This window comes from Pundamilia nyererei, unplaced genomic scaffold, assembly GCF_000239375.1.
Source record: "Pundamilia nyererei isolate P.nyererei 1_Seehausen unplaced genomic scaffold, PunNye1.0 scaffold00063, whole genome shotgun sequence".
NCBI classification, from domain to species: Eukaryota; Metazoa; Chordata; class Actinopteri; order Cichliformes; family Cichlidae; genus Pundamilia; species Pundamilia nyererei.
In genome coordinates this window covers 2,392,680-2,420,042 of record NW_005187464.1, presented here as the reverse complement: position 1 = coordinate 2,420,042, position 27,363 = coordinate 2,392,680, and the positions used below count along the sequence as shown (strand labels likewise).

Sequence of the window (27,363 nt, the reverse complement as noted above, 5' to 3'; positions counted from 1 at the left end):
AAATATTGCAGTCAGAGGTTTTCATTTTTGCTTTGTCTAATGATTTACAAGCAACGCTACAAGCAAGTTTATTTTTCACCTGCTGTTTATGGATTCTTCTAAGATTTTTAGGTTAAGCAAAGTTAATGCAATAATCAGCTGAAATATTGACTACAATATGGATGTCCGTATGCAAACCACACTACAGCTGCTGCAGATTTCTTCAATCCATGTTTTTTAGCACAGGAAAAGAGAGATAAGAGATTATTTTGCTTATATTAGTCTGTAATCTTATTCACTTCTTCAAAAGAGCAGATTTCAGAGATGAATTAACTCATATAGTAATGGTCTTACAAATGCTGCTGAAACACAGCAATTTTTTATTGTACCTGTCCATTAGCTTGCCTCATTGATCTGAACAGTTAAAAGGGTAAACATTGACCATTCGTGAGGGGGGTCAGGGTAGAGCTGCTATCCCTCCACATCGAAAGGAGTCAGTTAAGCTGGCCTTGGGCATCTTACTGGGATGCCTCCTGTTATCATCATCAGTGAGGTCTTTGCTTGGACTGCTTTCATGATAAGTGTCATATATTAAATTCATAACTTTGCACCGTGTTTTTTTTTTTTTTTTAAATCAGACAAAGATCATCACCAGCTGAGCCATAAAAATGGTTTGCTCTTTTTGTTTCTCTATTTGTCACCTCCAGAAAGGAAAGAACCTGTTCCCCGCTCCTCAGCCTCTCAACGTGCCCGTCGCAGCGCCTCCTAAAACGAAGAGCGTCCAGGAACTGGAGGCAGAGAAGGCTGCACAGATTTCCCCTTTCAGGGCCACACTCACCAGCGCTGGGGTTTACACTGGAGGTTGGTTGTTGCAGATAACTGTGGGTGTACCTTTAAATTTAGATTTAGGGTGGAGTAATTCAACTAAAGTGTTCTTTAACACAGTTTACTCTCATATATTTTAACTGTCATCAAAGGGTCTTAGGGGAGGTCGAGGTCTTTCAGCTTTTTGTTAACAGTTGGAATGTGTACAGGAGGCGAGAAGTGACAGAGGCAGGTTACAGATGCACACACCGGCACCCTGTTAGTGTCAGGAAGTGTGCATTGTAAAAAACAGCATCACGCTGAGTGTTGGTTTGAAGTAGAGCTGTGGTGAGGTGTTCCTATGGTGCCTCTGTGTCAGTGCAGCACATGTAGTGGATGCGGTTCACACATTGTTTAGGTGCTTGAGTAGTTTCCTACTTAACACCAACACACAACTACTGATGTTAGCTCCTCTTAATCAGTGTGGACTGCCTGTAAATACCCATTTATCTGCAGCCATTTAGATCATCATGGATGTGCATTCAGTGTGTAAAAGAATAGTCGCCAAAGTAATAAAATAAACTTGTCTGCTAAAGTGAAGGGAATTAGGACAACATGGGTGGTCAAGTGCCCACCACATATGCGCCCTTTATTTTTCCAGTTACGTATATTTGAGATTAAAATGAAGACAGAACTGTTTTCTTAGACTTCAGCTCCAACATAAACCAGTCCTGACAGTTTCAGCTCCTTCTATAGAATATTCCAGGAAAAAGAGCCAGCACATTTAAAACACTTTCTCCACCTAATTCTGTGAATAATAAATAGGAGCTTCTCAGTAGGCATACATTTTGCTTTTCACTCTTAATGTGTCCTTCAGCTGTGCAGTCAGAGCTACTCTACTTCTTTTATTTCCTTAACTTCTCTTCTCTCTGTGCCAGGCATCGCCACCCTGCTTGGTCTGGGCCTGTCAGCTCCCAACGCTGCCTTCACTCAGATGGTCACCACCTTTGGTCTGGCTGGCATCGTGGGATACCACACAGTGTGGGGAGTCACTCCTGCTTTGCACTCTCCTCTCATGTCTGTCACCAACGCCATCTCAGGTCAGTTATTTGCAATGTGTCTCATTACAGTTTGTGAGTTAAACTTCCCATAACGGAAGTCATTTTTCTGTCTAGTATGAATGAAGTCATCGTTTCTCCTATCTGTGTAAGCACAAATCACAGATCCACACAGTGCCTGATTTATAGCCGCGTGATACACATTTATCACGTTTACATTTCTAAGAATAATTGTAATTACAGACATGAATATTGATGTTTCCTTATTCAGTCTGAATCACACGAACCGGTAATTTTATGCACTTCTTGACTGGACGCTGGATGTTTTAACTAATAAAAAAAGAAGTTTTTTGAAAGTTTGACTTTAAGCTGTTTAACCAAAATTATTAATCATGTGTACTCACAAGTGTCATTAATCCCCACTGACACCCGTACATCTTTACTGTCCAGCAGAGTAGAATTTACTGAAACACAACATCCTCTACCTCGTGGTATATAGATATAGAATAGCAATACATTACCGTAATTAAAAAAAAAAATATATATATATATAAACATTAATCTTAATCTTTGATCGCTCACACCCAGCTGGCTGCTGTAACCCTGCTGTTGCCTTTTTGCCCTTCGTCCTAAAACTTTCAGGATCGAGTTCTTATTGCGGCTGCTGCTTAACACAGAAGGGTTAAGAGGTTAGAGAGGTAAATGGTACGTGTGTGTTCTCACAGCTTTGATCACTCCACAGCTACACACTGAGGTAGGAAGTAACACGCCGTTGGTGATCTCTGAGGGTCAGGGAAGTCTTTTGCTCGTTTACTCGTGTGCACAGCCGGACATCAGAGCTCGCCTGCAGAGCCAAGCAGTGTAATATCTAAGAGATAGTTTTCACTTTCTTTGAAATTTTATTAGCGACACCTATATATCATTTACCCTTCTGTGAAGTTTGTCCAGTGCTGTCTTAAATGAGATGGCTCGAAAAGGCACATATGGGGTTCATGGGGTTCGTCGCTTAATATTGGTAGAACTTGATAGATTTCCCGAAACGTTTCTTTGTTTTTTGTTTTTCTTTCCATCTTGTCTGCTCCCTTCACCTCCTTTCCCCTCTCACCTTCCTCTTTGTCCAGGTATTTTTTTCCTCTCATATTTGGCAGGGACTCACTGGCTTTTTTAAAAACCTCTGTCACTGACTGTGGTTATGGAAACAGTGAAACCTGCAGAATTGTTGTTGTTGTGCCAGGCATCATAAAGACACACACACACAATAACTTACAGACATTAGGGAATCATGTTGGAATTTAGGGTTGCAATGAAGGACAGTTTTATTCTTTTCAGGACATTATTGTGTTACAGCCAGTAGTGACTCCGACTGGTGGGTCATCTTAGATTCTTCAGATACTGGTTTCACATCCAGTGGCTCATTGAAATGTATCTTCATATCTGGTGACTTATAATAAGGCTTTAATCTACTTGAGAGGCCTGATTTACTGCCTGAAACCTAATGTTTGATACATAGACACACACACAGGGCGTTAGGCCACCCAGTGCAGACATCTGTTGATACCTTACAGTTTGCATGTGTCCACTGATGCCTATTGGCTTGCTTTTGGGCTTATCCGTTCATTAAGTTGGACAGGAATGTCTTTGATCTCCACCTACAAGATGTAACTGCATCTGTTTTCTTTTCTTTAAAAAAGAAAAAATCAAATTCTCATTTTCCCCCCTTTTTCCATTGTTAGTGACTAGTTGCAAGGAGTTAACTAGTTATTTGCTGTCCTCCTAGTGACTGATCAGTTTATTCTGTAGGTCCAGTTTCGTTTTATTTATTTAGAAGTATTTCAGAACAATTAGCTCAAGGTGCTTTCTATATTAGAGAGAAAACCCCAGCAGTCACATGCACAAGCCCTTGGAGATGGTGGGAATGAAGAACTCCCTTTTAATAGGAAATCTCCAACCAAAACAGGCCTAATGGCACTTTTATCCTTGCTGTTAACCCCATCTTGTTTGTTTCTCCTGTGAATACTGCAGCAGCGGCTTGTGTGTCATTGGCGAGCATAAAAAGACGTCGGTTTTATCATAACAGTGGCACACAAGGCGACCAACATGGCGGGATAAATGGAGTCTTAAGGAGGGGCACATTCTTGCCATGACTAATTACAGCATGGGCTTTTTTTTATTGTGCAGCTCAGTTCCTGTTGACAAGTGGCAACATTGCTTTTGTTTGTTTTTTTTGTTTTGTTTTTTCAGTCAGGTTGCATTTGCACACATTATTCATTGATCAGGAGCAGAAAGAAGTAAAGACCTTAGTGCCCTAATGTAACTCTTTGTTGAGTCGTCAAGGCTTCTAACATCAACATATATATGTTGACATTAGCTGTAGGTAAAACAAAAACAACACACACAAAAAACCTCCCCTGAGAAAATGCAAAAAAAATCCCATTCAGATTACATTTAGGAAGTGGGCCCACCTGGTAATTTTATTTAACCATTTAACCATAACAGATACCCATCTATATGGCAAACAAAAGGACAATAAACATTAAAATGAGTATGTGACCTAAAAAAAAAGTAGAAAGAGGGAAGGAAACTTGAAGAATAAGCTTGAAATAATCAAGGCCATGCTTAATACACTGCAACTTAAAAGCTAAAAGTTTGTTTGTCATCAAATTTAAAGCAAAGTTGGAATTCTAAGGACATTTTTAGATATTAAAAAAAAGAAAATACAGTTAAAAGAGGTGAAAGCCAAAGAAAAATGTAACACACCTACTGGACGTATATACTTGCATCTCAAGAAATTTGCATGTGGTATAAAAAAGTTTAAAACTATTTGGTTGTTAAATTTAAATAGTACCAACTTCAATGTATTATGTAACTGTTGCTTGTTAAAACCTCAGTATTCAAATTTGACTTGCTTACATTGTATTAGTATCTGTCGGTCTAGTTCAGCACACGCAACCACATTCATGCAGAAGACCGCTGACTTGACAGATGATTGTTATCAACGACCAGTGTCGAGGCTGGCTGTTTGCAGAATGCTGTAGTAAGCAAATTAATGGAAAACTGACTGGATCAGCGTGGTTGGAAAATGTGGACAGTTACAGGGATCATCACTAGGTTACATACGTAAATACAGAACATGGATCCAGTTTGTGTGAGATGTATACAGACTGCATACGGTCACTTTGTTCATGAGAGTGTAACATTAATCATTATTAAAAGAAGATTGATTAGTGGCACCCTGACTCATTTTTTGCTGGTTTCTGTGGGGTGATTAAAAACCAACTTTAAAGTATTAATGCTCCAGGTTATCCTGCAACAGTGGTTTCTATTTGCGACAGCTAATTTAAAATGAGGTTGTATTTACATAAATACAAGTGGCGAAAGAGTGTTTGGCAGCTTTAAAAGTTGAAGCCGACATACAGGCGTGTTTATAAAGCTGCATTTTGTCTGAGAAAAAAGGAGGTCAGACTTCCTTTTTTTCATCATTTGAAAGTCCAATCTAACACTGTTGACTTCAAACACACAAACACACACACTACCTGTTAGTCAACCAAAATAGCACACAGTCACAAGCCCATGTGAATGCAGGCTCCAATGGTAGTTGTGCATTGCATCCTACTGCCTGTAAATCATTACAGGACTGATGTTATCGAGGTTTCCTGAGTCTCTTTTGGTAAAAACGCACACACTCTTTTCCTTTCCATCCATTTTTTTATCTCCGTATCTTTTTCCTATCTGGAAAACAAACAGTATTCCGAGGAAACTGTCTGATTAAACCAAATCTAATAAGTGTCAAGATTAACTTTTTGTTTTTTCGACAACTGAATTCATGTTTTGAAGTTCTGTGCTGTTTTTGTGACATCTTCACCAAATTTTTGAACCCCCCCCCACTGTATTATGTGTATTATGAAAGCGTAGGTTCATGAATACTGAAATGTCTGTGGTCTACAGGTCTGACGGCTGTGGGTGGTCTGTCCCTGATGGGAGGGGGCTACGTCCCAACTTCGACTGCTGAGACACTGGCTGTGCTCGCTGCCTTCATCTCTTCGGTCAACATTGCTGGTGAGTCACCCTAACACAGACACCTCACGGTAACCCCTGCCAGTTACAGCAACCCAGAGCCAATAATATATCATCTTGGGCTGAAGATTGAGGTGTTTAATATTGATTGTGCAATAACATCATTTCAAACCCAAGTTTTGCAGCTGCCCTCTCTGCCCACCTGCTCAGCCCAGAGTCGGTGGCTCTCGCTCGGACCACACACATCCATTCCTGCTATTAGCCTCAATAATTTCCATTATAATGACAAACTGTTCCTGGAGTCATTATAATACTCATCGCTCTGTAATAGTCCTGGGAAAAACAGAGTGTTCCTCCAGGGCTGAGCCATGATTTAGTTTTAATTTCTCCTATTAGCTCACTGCTAGACACCAGGACAGACTTTGATGCAAGCAAATAAACAGTTGACTTGCATAACAGATACATTTAGTTTGTTTGTTAAAATATACTGATGCGTCAGTTGAGTGTTAGAGATGCAGAGGGCATTAAGTAGAATCTTACCACAGATCAATCATTGCTTTCAAATGCATCACTGTACAAACCACTTTTTAGCGCTTTCACTTAACTTTGCTCTTTCTTCTGAAATACCACAGCCTTCATTGACATACCTACCAGTTATTTTTTTTAATGTTCCCTTTGAGTTGGGTTCCTCAGACATATTTCATAGCAGTATACCACATTACCATAACCCCATGGGAACAAACTTAACACGCCATGGAAACGGACAAACACAATAAAGACAGAGCGCAATTAGGTCTATGTAAAATGTGAACATGCTGCCTTATCAATTCCATCTGTTAGCAAAAATCTGAAAAATGCCTGAAAGCTCCAGTGTGGTGGTTGCACTGCAAGAAGGGTAAAAAACCCAGAGCTACGTTTTTCTAAGCTACCGAACTGAAAAAATAAAACCAAAAACATGCAAAACTGGGATTCTGATATCTGCATGTTCAACAGGCACTTTCTTGCTGATAAGTCAAATATTCAAATGCCTCTTTAAAGCTAATATCAACTAATTGGCCAGTTTATTACGTATACCTGTTTTACTGCTCACTAAAAGCAAATTACAGTAATAGAAGCAAGTAGCAAGTAAGTATTAGTAGTAAATAACTACTTGTTACAACCAAAGTACGCAGAAAAGTATCAAGAATGAACAGCACGTCATATCTTGAAACATATGGGCTTTAGCTGCAGAAGATCACACCAGGTGTCACTCCTGTCAGCTAAGAAACAGGAAGCTGAGGCCACACTTAACACAGGCTAATCAAAATTGGACAACTGACAATTGGAAAAACGTTGCCTGGTCTAGTGAGTATAAAAAAGCTCAAACTGGTGTCTTGAACAAGAAAATTGGTTCACTGTACTCAAATGGCCTCCATAGTGAGCAACTGTGTGATGATGTCATGTCAACATGGACTAAAATCTCTGAGGAATCTTTCCAGCACCTCGTTGAATCTGTGGACCAAGGAATTAAGGACCAACCAAGTATTAGCAAGATGTACCTAACAAAGTGGCCATTAAATGTAGTCATGTAAGCGAAGCAAAAGCATTTTGACATTTTAAAGATTGTATAATTGATGTTTTAACATTTTGAGTATTTAATTTGTTTGCTATCACGTGATAGCACGATGAGCTTTTTTAACAGCTAGTTGCCTTTTTCTTAACTTTATTAACGGGTCAAAGTTTTTACTGGTCTTGTGAAATACCTCATCTTTTACTGAAAATAACAGGCTAAAAATGTTGTATGTACATTCTTTGGTTACCGGCAGCATTCCCAGCACAGTATTTAGCAGATGTTATCATGGTGAGGTGCTAAATGAAGTAAGATAAGCAGTGTTTATCAGAATTTCATAACTCTGTTATTGCTTAATCTGACACAGTAAATCAATATTATGCTGTCTGAATGAGTTCAAGCACAACTCTTCCAGCATGAGTGTAAACTCTTAATCTTGTTTATAGGCTGTTTTTCTTGCAAGCTTTCCAAATATAGTGCCACTAGCCCCATTTTTGGTTAAGAATTACCCCCCAAAAAGAGACCAATACTGGCTCAGCCCATACACAGACGTTCCTCCATATTAATATACAGTTAGATCCATATATATTTGGGTACTGAAACAAGTTGTTTTTTGTTTTTGTTTTTTTTTAAAAACCTGTTTACTGAAACATATTCCAATTATAGTTATATAATGGACATGGATATGATGTGTACACTCTCAGTTTTCATTTGAGGGTATCTACGTTCAAGAGGTGTAGGACAAAAAAATGAACGACACTCTCCAGGAGGTAGGCGTATCGATATCTAAGTCTACAATAAAGAGAAGACTGCATGAAAGTAAATACAGAGGGTTCACTGCAAGGTGCAAGCCACTCACAAGTCTCAAGAATAGAGAAGTTTGACGGGATGATGCAAAAAAACAAAACAAAAAAATCCCCAGCAGTTCTGGAAAAACATTCTTTGGAAGGATGAAACAAAGATCAACCTCTACCAGAACAATGGCAAGAAGAAAGTATGGAGAAGGCGTGGAACAGCTCATGATCCAAAGCAACCACATCGCCTGTAAAACACAGCAGAGGCAGTGTGATGGCTTGGGCGTGCATGGCTGCCAGTGGCACTGGGACACTAGTGTTTAGTGATGATGTGACACAGGACAGACGCAGCCGAATGAATTCTGAGGCGTTCAGAGGCACACTGTCTGCTCAAATCCCTAAAATTGATTGAACAGCGTTCCATAATACAGATGGACAGTGACCAAAACATACAGCCAAAGCAATCCAAGAGTTTATTTGAGCAAGAAGTGGAATATTTTTGATTGACCAAGTCAGTCACGTGATCTTAACCCAGTTGAGCGTGCATTTCACTTGTTGAAGACTAAACGTTGGATAGAGGCCCACAAACAAACAGCAGTAAAGGCCTGGAAGAGCATTACAAACGAGGAAACCCAGCATCTGGTGATGTCCATGAGTTCAAGACTTCAGGCTGTTATTGCCAGCAAAAGGTTTTCAACCAAGTATTAGAAACGAACGTTTTATTTTCAGTTATTTAATTTGTCCAATTACATTTGAGCGCCTAAAATGAAGGGATTATGCTTAAAAAATACTTCAGTTCCTCACATTTTTATGCAATCTTTTTGTTCAACCCACTGAATTCAAGCTTAAAGTCTACACTCAAACTGCATCTGAGTTGTTTCATTTAAAATTCATTGTGGTAACGTACAGAACCCAAAATGAGAAAAAAGAAAGTTGTCTCTGTCCAAATATGTAACTGTATTGACCCAGTCTGGTCTGGAATAATAGTCGATTATTAGTACATGTTTTAAATGGGACATTATGTGACTAAAATTACATGTACGGGACAGAAACAGATGCTAACCTCCGATTCACCCCTCTGTGTATTAGTGCATGTGTATGCACGTGGCTACAGTCTTGCCAGAGGGGAAAAGGGAGGCATACATGCAGTAATGTGATCTTGTCCTGTAAAGCAGTAAGACACTGTCTGCTCCCGGTTTGACACTTTTGAGGTTTTCTACTTGAAATATTTACCCTGACATAAAGTAGACTCATTAAATTCCTAACATTGGTTATTGGGCTTGGCAACAAATTTTAGCTATGGCCTTTAAAACACCTGTTAGTCTAAAAATGTAGAAACTGTTTTTCAGGTGCGTCAACTATTTTTACTCTTTTTCTTCTTCTTCTTCTTGTTTTTAGTTAAAGTTTTTTGTGTTTTTCTATATAAATGATTATTTTGTTAATTTTAATTGACTTAGCAGTTGTCAATATAAGTGTCTTCATTTCCTCATCAGGTGGTTTTCTGGTGACTAAGAAGATGTTGGACATGTTCAAACGTCCCACTGATCCCCCAGAGTACAACTACCTCTATTTGCTTCCTGGTGGTGTCTTCGTTGGAGGCTACGCTGCTGCCCTGCAGTCTGGATATAACATTGAACAGGTGAAAGAGGACATTTAAGTTGTGTCCGTTAGTTAAAGTGTTTTCATGTTTTCTCACTGAAGCTATTTTCTTTATCCATGTGCATTGATGCAAAACAGCTCATGACTATATAAAAGTCCTTGAGACCTCCAAAATGTATTCTTTGATTCCACAGATGTTGTGCAGGAACTCTAAGTAAAATCACTTGGACTTTTCTTTTTTTTTTTTTTTTTTTTCATCCTGTGGTTCCTTAATCCTTGTCCACCCTTCTTTTCCATTCTCGCTCTTTCCCTGACCAGATGATGTACTTAGGCTCAGGCTTGTGCTGCGTTGGTGCCCTGGCTGGCCTTTCTAACCAAGCCACAGCCCGTCTGGGTAACACTTTAGGTATGATGGGAGTCGCAGGCGGGATTGCAGCCACTCTGGGTGCCCTCAAACCAAGTCCTGAGCTCCTGGCACAAATGAGTGCAGCCATGGCTGTGGGTGGCACTGCTGGTGAGTCTGTTTGCATTTAGAGTTGCAAATAAAAACTTTAAAATTACCAGGATCTCAGTACTGATTATGACATGCAGTCTGATATTCATCTAAGTCACAAATGGAGATAAAAACAGTCTGAGTAAAGCAATGACACACAGACATTTGTCTTTATTTAACATGGTGAGTAATAAATTACACTGCAAGCTTAAAACCTACTAATGTCTGGTGTTCAGATTTAAGACATGAGATTTGATGCGTGGGCTGCAGGAGGTGCCATTCCTGTAAATAAAGGCATGCAAAGTCTGCTCCTCTTAAGGAAAACCTGCTTGGCATTTAACATGCTTTGATTGCGACAGCTTTCACAAGATCTTAGAAGTATTACTGAGGTAAAAAGAAGTGGGAAAGGCTAGAAAACTACAGGGACCTGAATGTTCATCAGTCTACAATGAGCCAAATTGTTTTAGACGTACTGCAAAGATCATCCCAAGGTTTCAGTCCAAAAAGAGGTAAGCACAAGGGTAGCAGCAAAACACCTGCAGACATCCACACACACACACACACACACACACACACACACACACACACACACACACACACACACACCTTGCAACAATATAATGGATATATATCTAAATGAAATAATGAAGCTAAATTGTATGAAGTAACTTTGTCAAGGCAGCAGTCCATAACCTTGAGATTGGGAGAGGTTGGGTGTTGCAGCAGTATTGATGCAAAGCAACAAGCACACAAGTTAATTAGCACCAGAAGAGCTGGAAGACAATGAAACAAGATTCAGGTTTTGATTAGGTTTGACTCTAATCCAGCTAAGATCCTGAGGTATGACCTTTAGAGGGATTTTTTTGATCTTGACATCCCGGGAGTTTTGTATGAAGGAAGGCTCCACTGTTCCTCGTCAGCATTCTGCATGTTGCAAAAGCACTTACTGGACATACTCGATTGTTAAAGGATGTTCCACAAGTTACTGAATTCAAGAGTTAATGTTTAACTCTTTTCAGCTTCCACCATAACTACTTAATGTGTTCAATTAAGCAATGAAAAGCACAACTATTTGTGCGTTAATTAGCTTAGTCAGGTTGTATTCAAGTTGATTGAAATCATCGTAACTCCAAATGATTCACAAACTCCCTTCTTGCAGCTGTGCATAGATTTTAAAAGATCGACTTGTCCTTCTCCCCTACACAGAAGTAGGAATGTCTCTTGACTCCAATATATTGAATGCGGCTTTTGCATTGTTTGCATGTATTCTGGCCTTGGCTACATTAGGTTAGCAGGTGTGTTAAGAGCAGTGATATTTACATCATGACTAAATCTCTGCCAGACAAAGCAGATCTGTCAGAATGGTCAGCATCACACATTACTCACTTTCTCTCTCTTTGAGGTTTGTTTGATCATTTAAATGCTAATTGTTCCAGCCACAAAGCTGAAACCCAGACTAAACTATCCACACAGACAATAATGCTGTTTTTCTTTTTAACCCCAGATACGGGAATGTATTTCACACACGCACATGTACAGAAAGTGTAGACCAACTCACACACATGGAATTTCCCCAAGCAAGCCTCATCAGCAACACCTGGCTCTTTAGATGGGCCCACTTCCCAGCAGTCCTGAGTGCATGTGCATGTGCTTGTGATTTGCATGTTATTTGTGTGTGGGTCTTTCAGGGCCACTAAACTTTATTTACTTCTTATCTCTCCTTCTCTCTAGGCCTGGCCATTGCTAAGAAGATCCAGATCAGTGACTTGCCCCAGCTGGTGGCTGCTTTCCACAGTTTGGTTGGCTTGGCTGCTGTGCTCACCTGTGTGGCTGAATACATGATTGAGTACCCACACTTCGCCACAGACCCTGCAGCCAACCTCACCAAGATAGTTGCGTATCTTGGAGCCTACATCGGTGGAGTCACTTTTAGCGGCTCTTTGGTAGCATATGGCAAACTGCAAGGTGAGAGCTGCAGTTGCATATACTAAATATTGAATGGAAAAGAAACATTTACACTTGCTGATGTACAGGCACTCTTTGGAATAATGCTGACATGTTATTATAAAGCATATTTATTACACTTTTGATCATCCTGGTTGCCAGAGAGGAGGCAGATACAGTCCATCATGAGATGCTACTTTTAGGTGCACGATACATATTAGGAAAACCATGGATCTGGGTCAGCTGTGATCTGTAAAGCTACAGTTAATGTTAATTTTGCAAAGCTCTTTTTAGAAAAATATTTTTTAAGCTCAGATGTGCTCTTTCTTTACTTTCTTTCCAAGAGCCAGATTAGAAGATCACTGCCAATCTCGAGTCTCTGCATTATTTTTTAACTGGAGCTGGGAGTCATTGAGCTTTGCTTAGCATAAACACTATATAAGCAAAAGTAAACTCCTTGTTTAAGTTAATAAGAAGTCTTAATTATGGGTGGCAACCTCAATGCCTGAAAAATGAAGCTGGTATGGAAGTGCCAAAAAGTGCAGTTCTCTTACTGGCCACTTGAGGCTGCTCCTAAACCACCTCAGTCTCCAGAGACTTCCATGTTAAAATGCCCAGCTTACAACAGTTTGGTCCATTATGGATAGTTTCCCGCTTCATAACAACTTGGTACTGAGTGAATCCTTTTAGATACTGTTAAGGCCAAAAGTTAGGGATGTGGTTTCTTTGGCAGATGTGCCAACACAGAGTGTAGATGCAGATAGCTTGAAGCTAGGTTTCACACCTGCTACTCAGATTTACTGAACTAGACTTCTCAGCCATGCTTTTGCTGTTTGGTAGGAACAAGTGATGTGGATTACAGTGTGGTACAGACCATCTAGGAAGTTTGTGTTTTAGCTTCAGTGAGTGAATTCTTGTATTTTGTTATTGCTGTGTTGTTTCAGATTGATAAGCAGACATGTGTGCATTGCAACTTACTAACCATACTTGCTAGATAAGAGAACTTGGAACTGTTTTCTTCAGGTACCTTCTGACTATAAAAGTCCAAAGCGTTACTGTTGAGACCAGGTGCCATCACGGCAGCTCCATCCATCTTTAGTTTCCAGTTCCTGTCTGAATACTGCAATTCGTTTGACTCACTTCTTGTTTTTGTTATAATTGAGATGATTGAGCCACGATTGAGTTGGCAGTTCGTCTTGTAATCGGAAGGTTGCCGGTTTGAGCCCCGGCTCAGACAGTCTCGGTCGTTGTGTCCTTGGGCAAGACACTTCACCTACCTCCCTCGCTTCTGTCAGTCTGCCCCAGGGCAGCTGTGGCTACAACTGTAGCTGCCTTGTGTGAATGTGAGAGTGAATGAATAGTGAAATTGTAAAGCGCTTTGAGGGCCCCGAAAAGTGCTATATAAATGCAATCTATTATTATTATTATTATTATTATTATTATTATATTTCATATGTATGGTAAAGTTTTATTTGCGATTGTTTTTCCTAAACATGACCAGTTAACTGACCTGCAATTATTTTTTGACATTTGGAGGTGAAAAATGATCAAAGAAAAAAAATGTTATCTTTATTGATTAACAAACTTAACTCTAACCAGCATCGACTATATACACAGACACACATATGCACACTTTGCTGCCAGCTTGATCATACTGTGTTTATCCACATAAGGAAGTCTGCTGCTTCGTGTCACCGCTGCTAGCTGTGAAGCGTTAAAAAAGAAGCCCAGTTCATCAGGTTCATGTGCTGGCTCCAGTCCTTGTAATCACACTGTAATTTCCATGTTGACTGAAAGTGTTTCATAAGGACAAATTATGCATCTACATGGCATTCAGTTAATGACAAGTCTCAAGTGGTGGTTGCGAAGGAAGAAATCTAAAATGATAAATGTCACACATACAAAAAAAAGCTACTGCTAGGAGTTTGAGTGTACACCTAACAGATATTTTTTTTTTTGTTCTCACCACTTTTCTCCACATGCAGGTATGTTGAACAGCGCTCCTCTGATGCTCCCCGGTCGTCACGCCCTGAATGCCACTCTTATGGCAGCAAGTGTCGGTGGGATGATTCCCTACATGCTGGATCCAAGTTACACCACAGGCATCACCTGTCTCGGATCAGTGTCTGCTCTCTCTGCTGTCATGGTATGCTGTGTTTATGTATGAAGTCTGTTTTTTCGCTCTTAAAAATCACAGATTGAGAAGTTATTTCATACCGACAGACTGGACATGATGGTAAAATTTTTCACGAGTGGTGAAAGGGCATAAAGAAGTCAAGAGAAATGATGCCAGAGAGGTGTAGAAAAGAGACAAAACGAAGGGATTTGCTCATAAATGTCAGGAGGCTTTTTGCACAGGAAACAGTAGCTGCCCAGAAATTCAGAATGGAGCAGAGAGTTGGCAGTGGCCAAACTGCTGGGTTAATATTCTCCACTGTCGTTAAGCTTAACGTTTGAAATTCTGTAGAAATCAGAGACAGACATCTTCAATGCAGGCATTTCTCCATAGCAGTGTCAAATGTTAAGCATGTGACAGTGAACAATAACAATAAACAACAACCCCACCTACTTTTAAATCTATTTTTTACTGACAGTCTTTAGATTTACAATTAGCAATAGTTATATTCTATGAAGTTAGACTTGGGGTCTATAGAGAAGCGTTTTACAGTGTAAATAATAAAGGAAAGTGATAATTGTTCTCTTTAGAGAGTCTTTAGGCCTTCAAAGTTTCATTTACTGATGCTGAGTACTTTATACATTAAGTGAAGCCAAGCAGTACATGTTAAAAACGGAAGAAATTTTATGCACAGCCGCGTGTTGGAGTTTCGGTTTTTACACTTGCCAATCCCCCTAAAAACATTAGCATGTCCCTGGAGAAGGTTGATGGATATCATTTCACAGTCTGTTTTATATTTCTGTCCTCTAATCAGTCGTTCAAATACAGTATAATGCATCATCTACTGTACATGTGTGCGTTTCTTAACACTTCTGGATCCTGCTGAGGCTTTCGTAACTACAGTTGGCTCCTATTAAACGAAAGCTGTTCAGATGATAGCGGGAATGGAGGACAAGAAAAATTTGATTGTGAAAAATATGTCTAAAACTAGGATGATGTTTTTATCCTTTGAAAATAAAATGTTGTTTATTTAATTATTACAAAACACTAAGTGGACAGGAGTTTCATTCTAGTATATTTAAAAGTTTGTAAGGTTTTGTTTGAATGTGAGTGTCTCAACACTAGAGTGCGACTATTGCATATATTACATTACTTAACCTTAATCCTAACATTGTAACATTCAGACATTAACCTAACAAATTATTAGTTGTATTTTGACAGTCGGATTTTATGGATTAGCACCTACCAAGGGAAGTAAAAGAAAGAAACATTAGTCTTGCTCTGTGTGCACACTGCTGAGGAAGGACAGAGATGTTTTCATTGTGTACCAATCTCTGTGTAAAACTGTAAAAGTCACACTGGATCCTGCTCTGCTCTGTTTCAATAAAGCACCAAGTTCATGTGCAGTATCACGGAGCAGGAATGTGCAGGGCTCGGCTCTATACACTCAGAGCGAGGACTAAGTGTAGAGTTGACACGACAGAGCCCTAGTTTTGGCACTCACACACGCTACAGGATTGTTTGGTCTGTTGTTCGGTGGCGGCTTATGATGTCATAATATGTCATGCATAATGAAAGTTTTGTGGTTAGAAATTAGATGTCATTGCCGTGGAATTAAAATGACACAATGCTTTTTTTCAAGGTGTTACAGGTGTATACACACCACAAATGGGTCATTGTAGCCTGTTGGTATGTGGTTGCTGAGCAACGCATTAAAGCTACTTTGAGCTGCTACTTTGTCACCTCGGTGGGTGGGTCCATATCTGTTCTGGGTTTTTTTTTGGTTTTTTATACCAGATGCTCTTCTTAATGCAGTCCCAAAGGGATTTGTGTCTCCTCCCAGAGTCAAACCCGAGATGTTTTGTTTGTTAGGTAAACGTGTAAACCACTACATTATGGAGCTGCTGCACTGGCTTCATAATATCTGATATAGACAAGAAACGTCAGGGGCCTTTGTGCCAGTTTTAGCTACTCAACTCCTGATTGTGTTGGAGGAATTTGCAGTGATGATTTAAGAACTCCGCTGCTGTGCTGCTGTATGTTCGCAGCACAAAGTTCTAATATTGGCACATACTGGACAACATATATGCAAAAATCGCGGCCAATATCATTCGACAACGTCAGCAAACGTGTCTGTCAGTTGAGCTCATAGCTGCTCTCAATTTTGCTGCTCTAACGAATACTTAAGATGATCACAGGAGTGGGTTTAACCACACATTTCCTACTCCTTTCTTCCAGGGTGTAACACTGACAGCAGCTATTGGAGGTGCTGACATGCCGGTGGTAATCACCGTACTCAACAGTTACTCAGGCTGGGCCCTGTGTGCCGAGGGCTTCCTTCTCAACAACAACCTGCTGACCATCGTCGGAGCTCTCATCGGGTCATCTGGAGCCATTTTGTCATATATTATGTGTGTGGTGAGTGGAGCACAGACTCAGCATCTCATGTAGCAGATAGTTTAATGTGGTTTTTCCTTATCTGTCCACCAGGAGGGACTCTTAACTTTTCCATTATAGCAAGACTGTGGAGTGGCTTTTCTAAATATTCCGGTCACAAATGTGTGAAATTCATAGCCATGTTTTGTTTTAGACAACAGCGTTTAGTGTAAAGTAAATATGAAAGAAAGTATCTTAATTTCCCCCCCTCCTCCAGGCCATGAATCGCTCACTGGCTAATGTGATCTTGGGAGGCTACGGCACATCTTCCACCGGCACAGGAAAGCCCATGGAGATCACAGGGACACACACAGAAGTCAATGTGGATCAGACTGTCGAGATGATTAAAGAGGCCCAAAACATAATCATCACTCCAGGTAAGACATACACACACAACCCTATACTCACACTGAGGATTTTATGTGAGTGGAAAAATACAGTACTTTGACTTTGCCAGTCTCTTTTTTGCCATCATTAGCACAGTGTGTTCTGTTTATTTAACCTTTTGTTAACCCGTGTTACATCATTTTGCTGGGTTAATTGACAAGTCCTGGTGGAGCGCACGCGCACGAACACACACAAAAGCACATGCGCACACACACGTAAACCCGCTGTTAGGTTTCTGTGTGGTCGTCAGTGCTCGTAAATAGACATTCTGCAGTGCAGCTTATGTATGCAAGGTCAAAGGGGGAAATTAGATGGAATGAGGCTATGTTGGGTTTTTTGTTGACAATTCAAATACCACACTCCAAATTGGCTTCTAGTTCCTTTTTCAGGGTTAAAGAGTGGGTTCCAGTCTTTGTTCCAGCTATATGATTTTCTTTGTTTCACGTGTTTTCAATATTTGTCTAGATATGTGCCTGAACCTCCCACCTGGACTATAACGATTGTCCTTGGAGCTGCTGCTCTAAACTCATTATTGTGTGGCCCACTGACATTTCGGTCCCCTCGTCTAGACTGTTGTTAACCATTCGCAGTTCCAAAGGGTTGTTTCGCTCACGTGGGTACATGTAAACACAGACCAAAGGCATCTAATCTGCAAACTGGTGATTCCAGTCACAGCGCTGAGTGCCTATATACAAAAATGAAGTCTTCAGAGGAAACCACTGCAATTTACAAGAATTGCAAATTAAAGTGGTCACGTGGTCAAGTGAAAAAGAGGTGATCCATGGAGAGAGTGGCATCCAATTTAGGTTAAACCATCCCACCCCCACTTCTTTTCTGGGAATAATAGCAGATGAACAGGAACACGCCTGACAGCTAAAACCAAAAACAGATATATTTTCTTAGCCTTTTCTCAAAAATGTTTCACAAACAAATCAACACCAAGACAGGATAAATAATAAAATACCAGACATTTCTTCAGTTGGTCTGTTATTACTTATTTCCTGCTCCATATTTTGAAAGGTTTTGAATGATTTACATTTCAGAGTAATAATCGTTTATCTTGTACTTGGAGCAGCTTCTCGGGTCATTCATTGCTGTCTTGTTTAAACCAGCTTTCTTCTGATTGGCTTCCCCTCAGAAACAGAAGGTTTGAACAACAGGTGGGTGGGGCTTCTGTGCTAATGGCCAGAGATGTGTGCTTGAAATGATCATATGGAGGATATCTCCTCTCTTTGACATCATACAGACTCAAGAGTAGAAAAAACTGGCTGAAACCAGGCATTTTGGGCAGCTTCCAGCTAGTAGGGACACATGCTGGACAATATGAGCTTTTAATAAGTAGCAATCAGGAATAATTAGGAATCAGTCTACTTGAAAAGATTCCAGCGCAAATACGATGATTAAAATCATTATCGTTCGCTTATCTGAAGTTGACTCACCTTGAAAGCAGGCGAGGTGAGTCAAGGGTATTCCAGATGTTCTTCTCCCTCTCAAAGTTCTCCATCTCAAACTCTACTCAGGCCATATGATAATATAATCTCACCAGTGAATTCTGGTACTACTTTGGGATCTTCTTCAAGTTTGTCATGCCCAGAAAATCTCCAATTGGAGGCACTGTGATATCCAGATGTCTTGGCTCCTTACTCTCTCTCTTTAAGGCTGATTCTAACCACCCAGTGGGGGAAATGCATTTCGGCTGCTTGTGTTCTGGTCATTACAAAGATCTCATGATCATGGGTGAGGGTTGGGACGTAGATTGATTGTTAAATATAAGCTTTGCCTTTTGGCTTGACTCTCTCTTCACTGTGACACTCTGGTACATCTCCGAAATTACTGCTAAAACCGTCGCCGATCTGCCGGTCCAACTCCATGTGCTCCATGTTCCTATCACTTGTGAATAAGATCCCAGTCCTGGGAACTGAAATCCATTAAAACAAATTATAAAACAATCTGTTGAATAATTGGCCGTTTTAAACAACATCAATCAGCTATCCAGACTTTGTTGCAAAGTCTGGATGTCAGCAAGCTTCTAAAATTCCACTTAGTGTTAAACATTCAAACATTCTTAATCTTAGATTTGTTTTCAACTCTGTAGTTTTACAGTTTTAAGGCCTTTTCACTGCACATGTGCCATTTGTCACCTGTGATGACAGGTAAATGTAAAACTTATACAGCCAGACTGTTTCCACTGGAGACAACGCTTCATATGTCGCTGTACAGAACCCAGTACATTAAAATGTGCAGAACAATCGGAAATTTAATTGCTAAAACATGACAATAGCCAGAGTATAGAAGTAATATTTTTTATGGCTATGCCTGCATAACTCACATCAGCCAAATGCATGGTTTGTTGAGCTGTGTGAGGCAGCAGTAGTTTGGTGTTGTTTCTCTGCAACAGCTTTCAGTCAGTGCCCTTGTTTTCATTTCACCAATTCCCTCTAAATTGAAGCTGTCACAGTCAGTTTGCCTGACATCTGTGGAAATGATTAAGACACTGCCCCGATAAACACGGTGCATTCTTGGCATTCATCCGGCTCGTGTCTTCATGGCCTGGGTCCACTTGTTGTTCTTATACGAGAAGCTCCACTGAGAATTTTGGAAGCGCAGAGGGATACAGTAATTTTGACAGAGGGAGGCAGAGAAGTGAAAAGCGCTACATTTTTCATTTTTGAGCTGGGTGGCAGTGGGTCAACCAATTTTCTGGAGATTTTTTGGGGGGTGGGGTCTCTGTTTGTCTTCAGTAGAACTGTCATTTTGATTGGTGTGCTGTAACATGAAAGTTTTTGACTGGTTGTTGTGACAAGGTTAGTAAACATCACCGGACCGTTTGACATGTGTTTGTGTGTGTGAGCAACAGCGTGAGTTTAAAAAAAGAAAAATCAAGTAGCATACTCCAGAATTATTATCAAACATGAGATAAATCCAAGGCTGGGAGGCAGAAGTACTCTGTGTATTGAGTTTTATGCTACATTGACAATAAATGTCAACATGAATTTATGTAAGAAATCTTAAAATGACAAAAGCAGGATATTACAAGGAAATAAAGTGGGTTAAAAAATCCTCTGTTTTTACTCTTTGGTCATTCAGTTCATTTTCAGAATATTTATATTATTGGTGAGTCATTAAAGCAGCGTAATTAGACTGCAGAAATTAGATTTGAAGATTAGAAGATTGTTTCAGTCACAGAGACTGAGTGAGATGAAAGGGATTTTACAAATAAACATTCAGGCACTGTGTTGGCTGCCTCATTCTAGCTACGCTCCTTTCCTGCATGTGCTTTCTGTAAGCTATATAGCTGTAACCACAAATATGTTTTGGCTAAATTTAAATGGTTTGTTTGTGCTGGGTATATATAATCATCTAATTCTTGTTGTCTGTTACTGCTTTGAAATCTATTTCAGGTTACGGTCTCTGTGCTGCAAAGGCCCAGTACCCCATTGCGGACTTGGTGAAGATGCTCAAAGAGGCGGGCAAGAGTGTCAGGTAAAGGAATGATAAAGTTGACTTTTTTTAAAGTAGATTTAATTTGTCAAAATAAACTGCTGCCAAACGACAACAAAATATACCATCAATTTTGTTTATGAACAGGATTTTTATGGGTTGTAAATCTTGAGCATCTCTGGGTCATTTTCAACATGGCTGCTACTTTTAGATCTACTTTTCACTTGTGCCTCAGTGAGAGGCACCGAACCTCCTTTAGTGCATCAAAATCAAAATGTCCCATCCTTCTAAGTGATTTCCATTTTTGGAAGTTCCATTGAGGCAAATGAGCGAAAATTATATTTGTAGCAAAACCCTCCTTTGTTTTGAGTGCACTCTATGCCACCACATGATGACACACACCACAGTCCAGTTTCTTCAGACACCACCTGGTCTAACTCCTCACCCGATGTGCTGCCTTTGGCATTTGAAACGAAGAACTTTTTAACCGAAAGCTGCTGGAGGCTCAGTCCCAGTGATGATCCTCTACGGGAAATTTGGGTCCGTTTCGAGCTAAAGCCGATGTTCGCTGTGCACAAGTTTAAGGTCTGTGGTGATATCACATAACGGGCAGTGCGTGCGTGTGTGGTGGTGAGTGTAAGTGGTCAGATTTGGACTTCAAATGAGCCATCTAAAAATGGAAGCTGCACTGGAAGCTGTTTGGGTATATCGATACTTAATGTAAAAGTTATACTACGAAGGACATGACCAACAAGTGGAGACTGACAAGGGCAACAACACGTAGTGGGCATGTGTGTGTGGTAAAAAAGGAAATGCGAAAGAGAGGATGCGAAGGACAAGGTACAGTGGAAGCATGTGTAATTGTCCTGCCTCTGTCGTTTGATCGTGGCTCTTGCAGCTGCTATTGCTTAGAGCATTTGTACTTGATTAGAGGAAAGTGGGTGGTCAGAGAAAAACAGAAAAAACCTCCTTCACTCTGATCTCTTTCTTTCATTTTTTTAAACTTTGTTCTGTATTATTAAAACTCTTTTTTGTCACTTATTTTTTTTACTCTTTGTACCTGCTTTTGTCACCTCTTCCGCTTGTCTTTTTCATCCAGCCTCCTCCTTTTTACAGGGTGCTAGCAATATAACACTTGGCCACAACTTCTGCTCATCCAGACCAAAACTACTGTGTTCCCCACTGTCGTCCTGTGCATGCAGACCGTATCGAAATACACAAAAGGCATAAACTCACTTGCTAATTCACCCCAGAATCAGCGGGCCATCTGCTGTCTGTATCCGCCGAAGCTCATCAAACAAAAATAAAAGATCAAACCTCCAAATAGTGGCCAAAGTGATTGGAAGGTTTCAGAAAAGGAGAACCAGCCACCAGTATTCAGTGGCTGGTGCTAATTTCCTACCATGATTACATTACATGGCTAATTGAGTTTGAGAGCTGTGTATGCTCAGACACACACTCAACAAATAACACTGGTGGGGGAGTGCAGTAGGTGTGTTTGTGTGGAACCAGACTGTAATCACACTCATCAACTCCATTTGTCCAATTCTCTTTGATTTAAGGAAGTTGATGGCAGTCAAGAAGAACTACGAACTAAGTTTGTAGTAGGTGGGACTGATTTGAAGTATTCATTTTAATGTATTTTTTTCACCCTCAGGTTTGGTATTCACCCGGTTGCTGGCCGCATGCCTGGTCAGCTAAATGTGCTGTTGGCTGAAGCTGGTGTCCCGTATGACATTGTCCTGGAAATGGAGGAGATCAATGAGGATTTCCCTGGTGAGAACTAGTTATTTCTGTCATTTAAAATCTGTACATTGTCATTAATTCATCCATAAATGCTGCTGCCTTTTTACAGAGTTTACAATCAGACCCATTTATATTTACGAATGTAGGGTTAAAAGGATAGTTTGACTTCTATTGGAAAACCTTCAAAGGCCTTACATAGGTGAGAACAGAATTATTGGCCCTCTCATGAAAACCAAAAGTATTGCCCACGTGCTGTTACAACAGAGCAAGGAATTTTTAACACAGCTTTCTAAGCATCCCAGTTTTATTTTGGATGCTTACATTAGTTTTAGTTTGCACACAGAAACAAAGTTATTTCATAAAAACTACCAGGGCTAAAAGTATTATTAGCTGTTGGTCAGCTGTGTGTCCTTTTTGGCTGGTAACAGCCTGCAATCGCTTGTTTTCATTTTTAACAAGTCTCACAAATGTCTTCTGAGCAATTCCAGCCCATTTTTATTTAGTGACTCTCTCAAACGCCTTTAAACGTGATGATCTTCAGGAATGGGTCTTGACCTCCAGTTTATCCCACAGATTCCTTCCACACTGATGAGATTCACAGTTCCAGGCACATTAAAGCATCCCCAGAGCATAATAGTCCCGTGTTTCAGTATTAAATGAACAAACAAAAATGAGTGGGTAAAGTGTTTGGTATTTTACCTAAAAATAAATAAATTGATGTGAAATAATGGAGATGTGTTCGTACATCTTATCAGAAACTGACCTGGTCCTGGTGATTGGCGCCAATGACACAGTTAACTCAGCGGCCCAAGAAGACCCCAACTCCATCATCGCTGGTATGCCCGTGCTGGAAGTCTGGAAGGCGAAGCAGGTGAGAAATCTGGCGCATGCATGAGTGATAATAAGATTTATCCTGAAGCACAAAAACACGAAGAGGAACAAATGGAAGCGTTTACAACAGTTCGACTGTCTGCACCTGCAGACCTGCTTCATTTAAAGACGCACACAAACCTAAAGAAGACAAAAACACACATGTATAGACATATAAAAACAGGCTCTTACAGACTGTTGCAGTTCCAGGTGCAGTCCCATCCTGATCTCATTACTGAGACTGTGTCCGTGTGGAATATCAACATTTGGAGCATCCCACTGGCACTGATCAGAGATCTGTGATTTATACAGTGCTCCCACTAGTTTCCACACAGGAAATAAAACAGGACATTCTACCTAACCGCACATGCAGCGACACACATACAGATTTTAAATCACTATTTTTTAAGTGCTCAATTACACTTTCATCACACACCACTTTTATAATTTAAATAATCTTTGGCTTTGACTCAGAGGCTCATTCTTACTAGGAATTGCCTACTAAGAAACTTTTAAGGGTAAAAGTTGGAGTGTTTTTAGCGTTTTTCAACGATCATTTCGTTTAATGGACCATTTTGAAATTTCATTGTCTAGACAACTACTTCAGCTTAGTCCTCCAATTTTTTTCGTTGTCATAAAATTCATAGTGGTTGGAAAATAAGAGAGAACACCATCACCACTTTTAAATATCAGTATCAACAGAAATTTCAGTTTCCTTAGATTATTTTGGATTTGACACCTGAGAAATATGAGAGTGAAGTTGAATGAAAATGTTTTGTTTGTTGTTTTGTTTCCATAAGCTTGAATATCTGTCAAACCATTCTCCTAATTTGGACTGTTTTAAACGATATTATGTTCCTTGTATATGAGAGGCTATAAATAAAATATCATCCCCCTGCCTGCAAAAGTTTGCTTTCTGCAGACGTCCAAATCTGCTGTCAGAGATTGGGGATTCAAATATTTCAGAGATTCAAGCATCCATAATTCTGTGTTAATTGGAGCTACAATCCTTTGAGTCCAGAGCCATAGTGCCGTAGATTTACCCTGAAAAAGATTGCATCACACAGAAAGCAACTTTAATCTCTAATGGTTAGATGAGAAGTTTTTTGATCCTCCTTCCCTAGTTGCCAGATTTGATTCACTGTGACGTTCCAAGAAATTCAAGTTGAATCTTTACCATTTTGATCCATGCACGTGGCATGGTGCAGATTTATGCGCTATAAGTCGTGCGGCAGTGCCTCAACCATTGTTAATGGAGGGATTGAATGGAGAAGATGAGGAAAACACTTTTTGCAGATGGTCCTTATAAACTTTTTCTTCTGTTTTGTCATCTGTTTGTTGTCCAATCAGAAGCTTACCAGCCTGTGTGAATTTGTCTCCTTCCATAGGTGATTGTGATGAAACGCTCCCTGGGTGTGGGTTACGCAGCTGTTGACAACCCCATCTTCTACAAACCCAACACTGCAATGTTGTTAGGCGATGCTAAGAAGACTTGCGATGCCCTACAAGCCAAGGTCCGCGAGTCCCAGTAATGTGCCCCCTGCCTCAACCAGGCACCTCCGCTGAGAGCACACACATGGAGAGAGAAAGGACGACAACAATAAGGCTTAGTTTTTCCAAAAGTATTCCAGCATTCAGTTCATCTTTGTCCAATTGTAACGCAGCCAAGTGAACAAAGATGATTAATAGGGTAAAAGCTTTTCTGCAAACCCTTTCTGTGATCTATAAATAAAAGCAAATTTGCTTTTGCAATCAGAGCTGAATAATGCAGATATTGTAGATTTATCATTTCCTAATGAGGTAATGCACAACTCTTTTATTTCTAGATCTTAAAGAAAGGGTTTGTCAACTTTCTGCATGTCTTCTGTTTAATAAGGGGAGCAGCTGACAGCGAGTCATCTTCATTACAGAGACGTATATTAATGTAAAACAGCCACAAATGTAGATAAGATGTTAGAGATGATGCATTTCACTGTTAAGGTGTTTTAGAAAATAGCCAATAGCTAAAAGAAATATTAGACTTGGATTGGAATTTAAAAAATATGATAGTGAATCACAAGAGGAGGTATGACAGACTTAAGCGCTAATATTTTACCACCCTGTAAAGATTCCTCGCCCCCTTTTGGTTTTGTTTTAGTCATGTGTTCCCTTTGATAGATCTGCTCTTTTTCTCCCCTGTACAAGTAAAAGGGAAAAAGGCAGAATAGTGCAACATTTCAGTTCCAGTTTTATACTGTATTGGGAGATTTTTTTTGTATTTGGTCTAATAATTATTTTAGAAAATGTCTGTATTTAGTGCTGTTTTGCTTTTTCTCTTTTCACTTGAGTGTATCTCGTGACCTTCCATCAAGAAAACAGCTGAGAAAAAATCCATTCAGACTTCTTCCGTCAGATGAGCAATGCAATAAACCAAAAGGATCTGAACGTTATGTGTGCCACCACAGCTGTGCAGAACGCTAGTGAAGCCCGTCTCACTCTTACAAACACTCTGATAGCCGACTGGATTTTTATGATGTGTTTGAGCCAGATGTGTTTCTTCTTTCTGTGTGGTTCAGATATTACAGTACACTAAATGCTATCCTGCTGGCCTTAATGGTAAAGAAGGTTTAGTTTTTCTCCTTTTAAGTGAATGTGGCTCATCCACTCCAATGCGTGCCCTCATTATTGCTCTGCGGTGAAATGAAGGTTTGTAAAGTAGGGCCATATGTCAGTCGGCCTTGTTGCGTCGAGTCTAAGCAACTAAGCAGTTATTTAATTAAAATTGTTGCCACGATCCAGCAGATATGAGGTGTCCGTTATCATGAAGTACTTCTAAAATCTTTATTTCTTCCTTTCTTTTATTAAAGTCCAAAACACAAAAAAAGTGCCAAATGGCCCCTCGAATTCGGAAAGATTTGCGTTATGAAAAAACACTTGAGTAGATCACAGACCGAAAAAAGATGGCAGCTTCCACTTTCTACCTGTTGTGTCACAACTGAGTCACGTTTGAATGTGCTCCATTTATTTTCTGCTGCGGTTGCACTGCTGCAGCAGATCAATTGGCAAGAATGTATATTGTGGCGTAATTTGAACAATAGTCATGAGGTAATATGTGAGCAGTCTTCATCACTTTGTAATCTACAAGTACTGTATGCATTAGTTGTTATAGTATCATCCTGGGACCTGATATGTTGACAACTGTCCTACCTCTCCATGAAATGGCCAATACCTTTCCACGGGACCTTCACCTGACCAGTCACCTATTACATAATCAAGCACAGGATCAGGACAGACAAATTCCAACCAAACACAGGACCAATAGCCTTCTGTTTTGTGTTCATGTTGCTTTTTTTTTTAACCACCTGACCTCAGTTTGCTGCCAGCATGTTTGCTTCATTGTGCAAGTGTAGAGCTGCACATGTCACTAGTGCTCATGAGGGCCTATCGTTCTCACGTCTTAGCTTCCACAAGGAAATGCATTCTTTGTCTGATATCGAGCAAATTAAAAGTGATGAAAAATCTTGATAATTCTGCTAGTATCCCTCCCCCCTTATGCCTGTTGTGTTTCTTCTTCTTTTTAAGGAAAGTATTTTTGTAAAGAGGCAGGGCAACAATGAGCTTTTAAAGTTGTACAACGTTTCAGTGCACCATGTTATGGAGACGAACTGATGAAATGTACTGTGAACTTGTTTTTTCCCCTCTTTTGTTTGTCATGGAACATTTTCATCCCTAATAAATCTGTATTTACACAAGTTTCCTGAAAGCGTAATTTCTTCCCTGACGTACACTTAAAGGTGAAAGGTGCAGTTGAATTCCCTTAAAGTAAACATGCTGATCTGCAAGGATTTCCCTGAGGTCCGCCACAGCTGTGAGGCTAATGGTACCAGCCCAATCTTCTATGGCAGAGTTGAAAACTAAAATACTTGCAGCAATTAGCTAAATGAAGGATCACAAGCTGGAGGAAGGAGTATTATCCACACACAGCCATTGTTTTAGATTTAGTTTTAGATTCTGTTACTCTAAGCATGCTGTTATCACTTTTACACTTACAGCACATGTTCATGAGATTACATCGCCTTTGATATTCCATTTGTGAACAAAACAAGGAAACGCTGCATTTTGAAGCTCAGAGTGTAATTAGAGTAAACAAATAT

The 27,363-nt window shown here is 40.0% G+C and overlaps 1 protein-coding gene across 1 annotated transcript in view; it reads left to right on the top strand.

Annotated features, from left to right (window-relative positions):
• Positions 1 to 26,956, top strand: part of nnt (nicotinamide nucleotide transhydrogenase) — a 36,506-nt gene extending 9,550 nt beyond the window's left edge. Inside the window, exons 10-22 of the mRNA XM_005735316.1 lie at positions 687 to 840; positions 1,722 to 1,883; positions 5,787 to 5,897; positions 9,692 to 9,837; positions 10,116 to 10,311; positions 12,022 to 12,255; positions 14,220 to 14,380; positions 16,589 to 16,768; positions 17,004 to 17,163; positions 20,575 to 20,656; positions 22,272 to 22,390; positions 23,116 to 23,231; positions 24,619 to 26,956. Of these exons, the coding sequence (XP_005735373.1) occupies positions 687 to 840; positions 1,722 to 1,883; positions 5,787 to 5,897; positions 9,692 to 9,837; positions 10,116 to 10,311; positions 12,022 to 12,255; positions 14,220 to 14,380; positions 16,589 to 16,768; positions 17,004 to 17,163; positions 20,575 to 20,656; positions 22,272 to 22,390; positions 23,116 to 23,231; positions 24,619 to 24,762 (1,965 nt within the window). The 3' untranslated portion in view covers positions 24,763 to 26,956. The remainder of the gene's footprint in view (positions 1 to 686; positions 841 to 1,721; positions 1,884 to 5,786; positions 5,898 to 9,691; positions 9,838 to 10,115; positions 10,312 to 12,021; positions 12,256 to 14,219; positions 14,381 to 16,588; positions 16,769 to 17,003; positions 17,164 to 20,574; positions 20,657 to 22,271; positions 22,391 to 23,115; positions 23,232 to 24,618) is intronic.
• Positions 26,957 to 27,363: the final 407 nt, after the last annotated feature.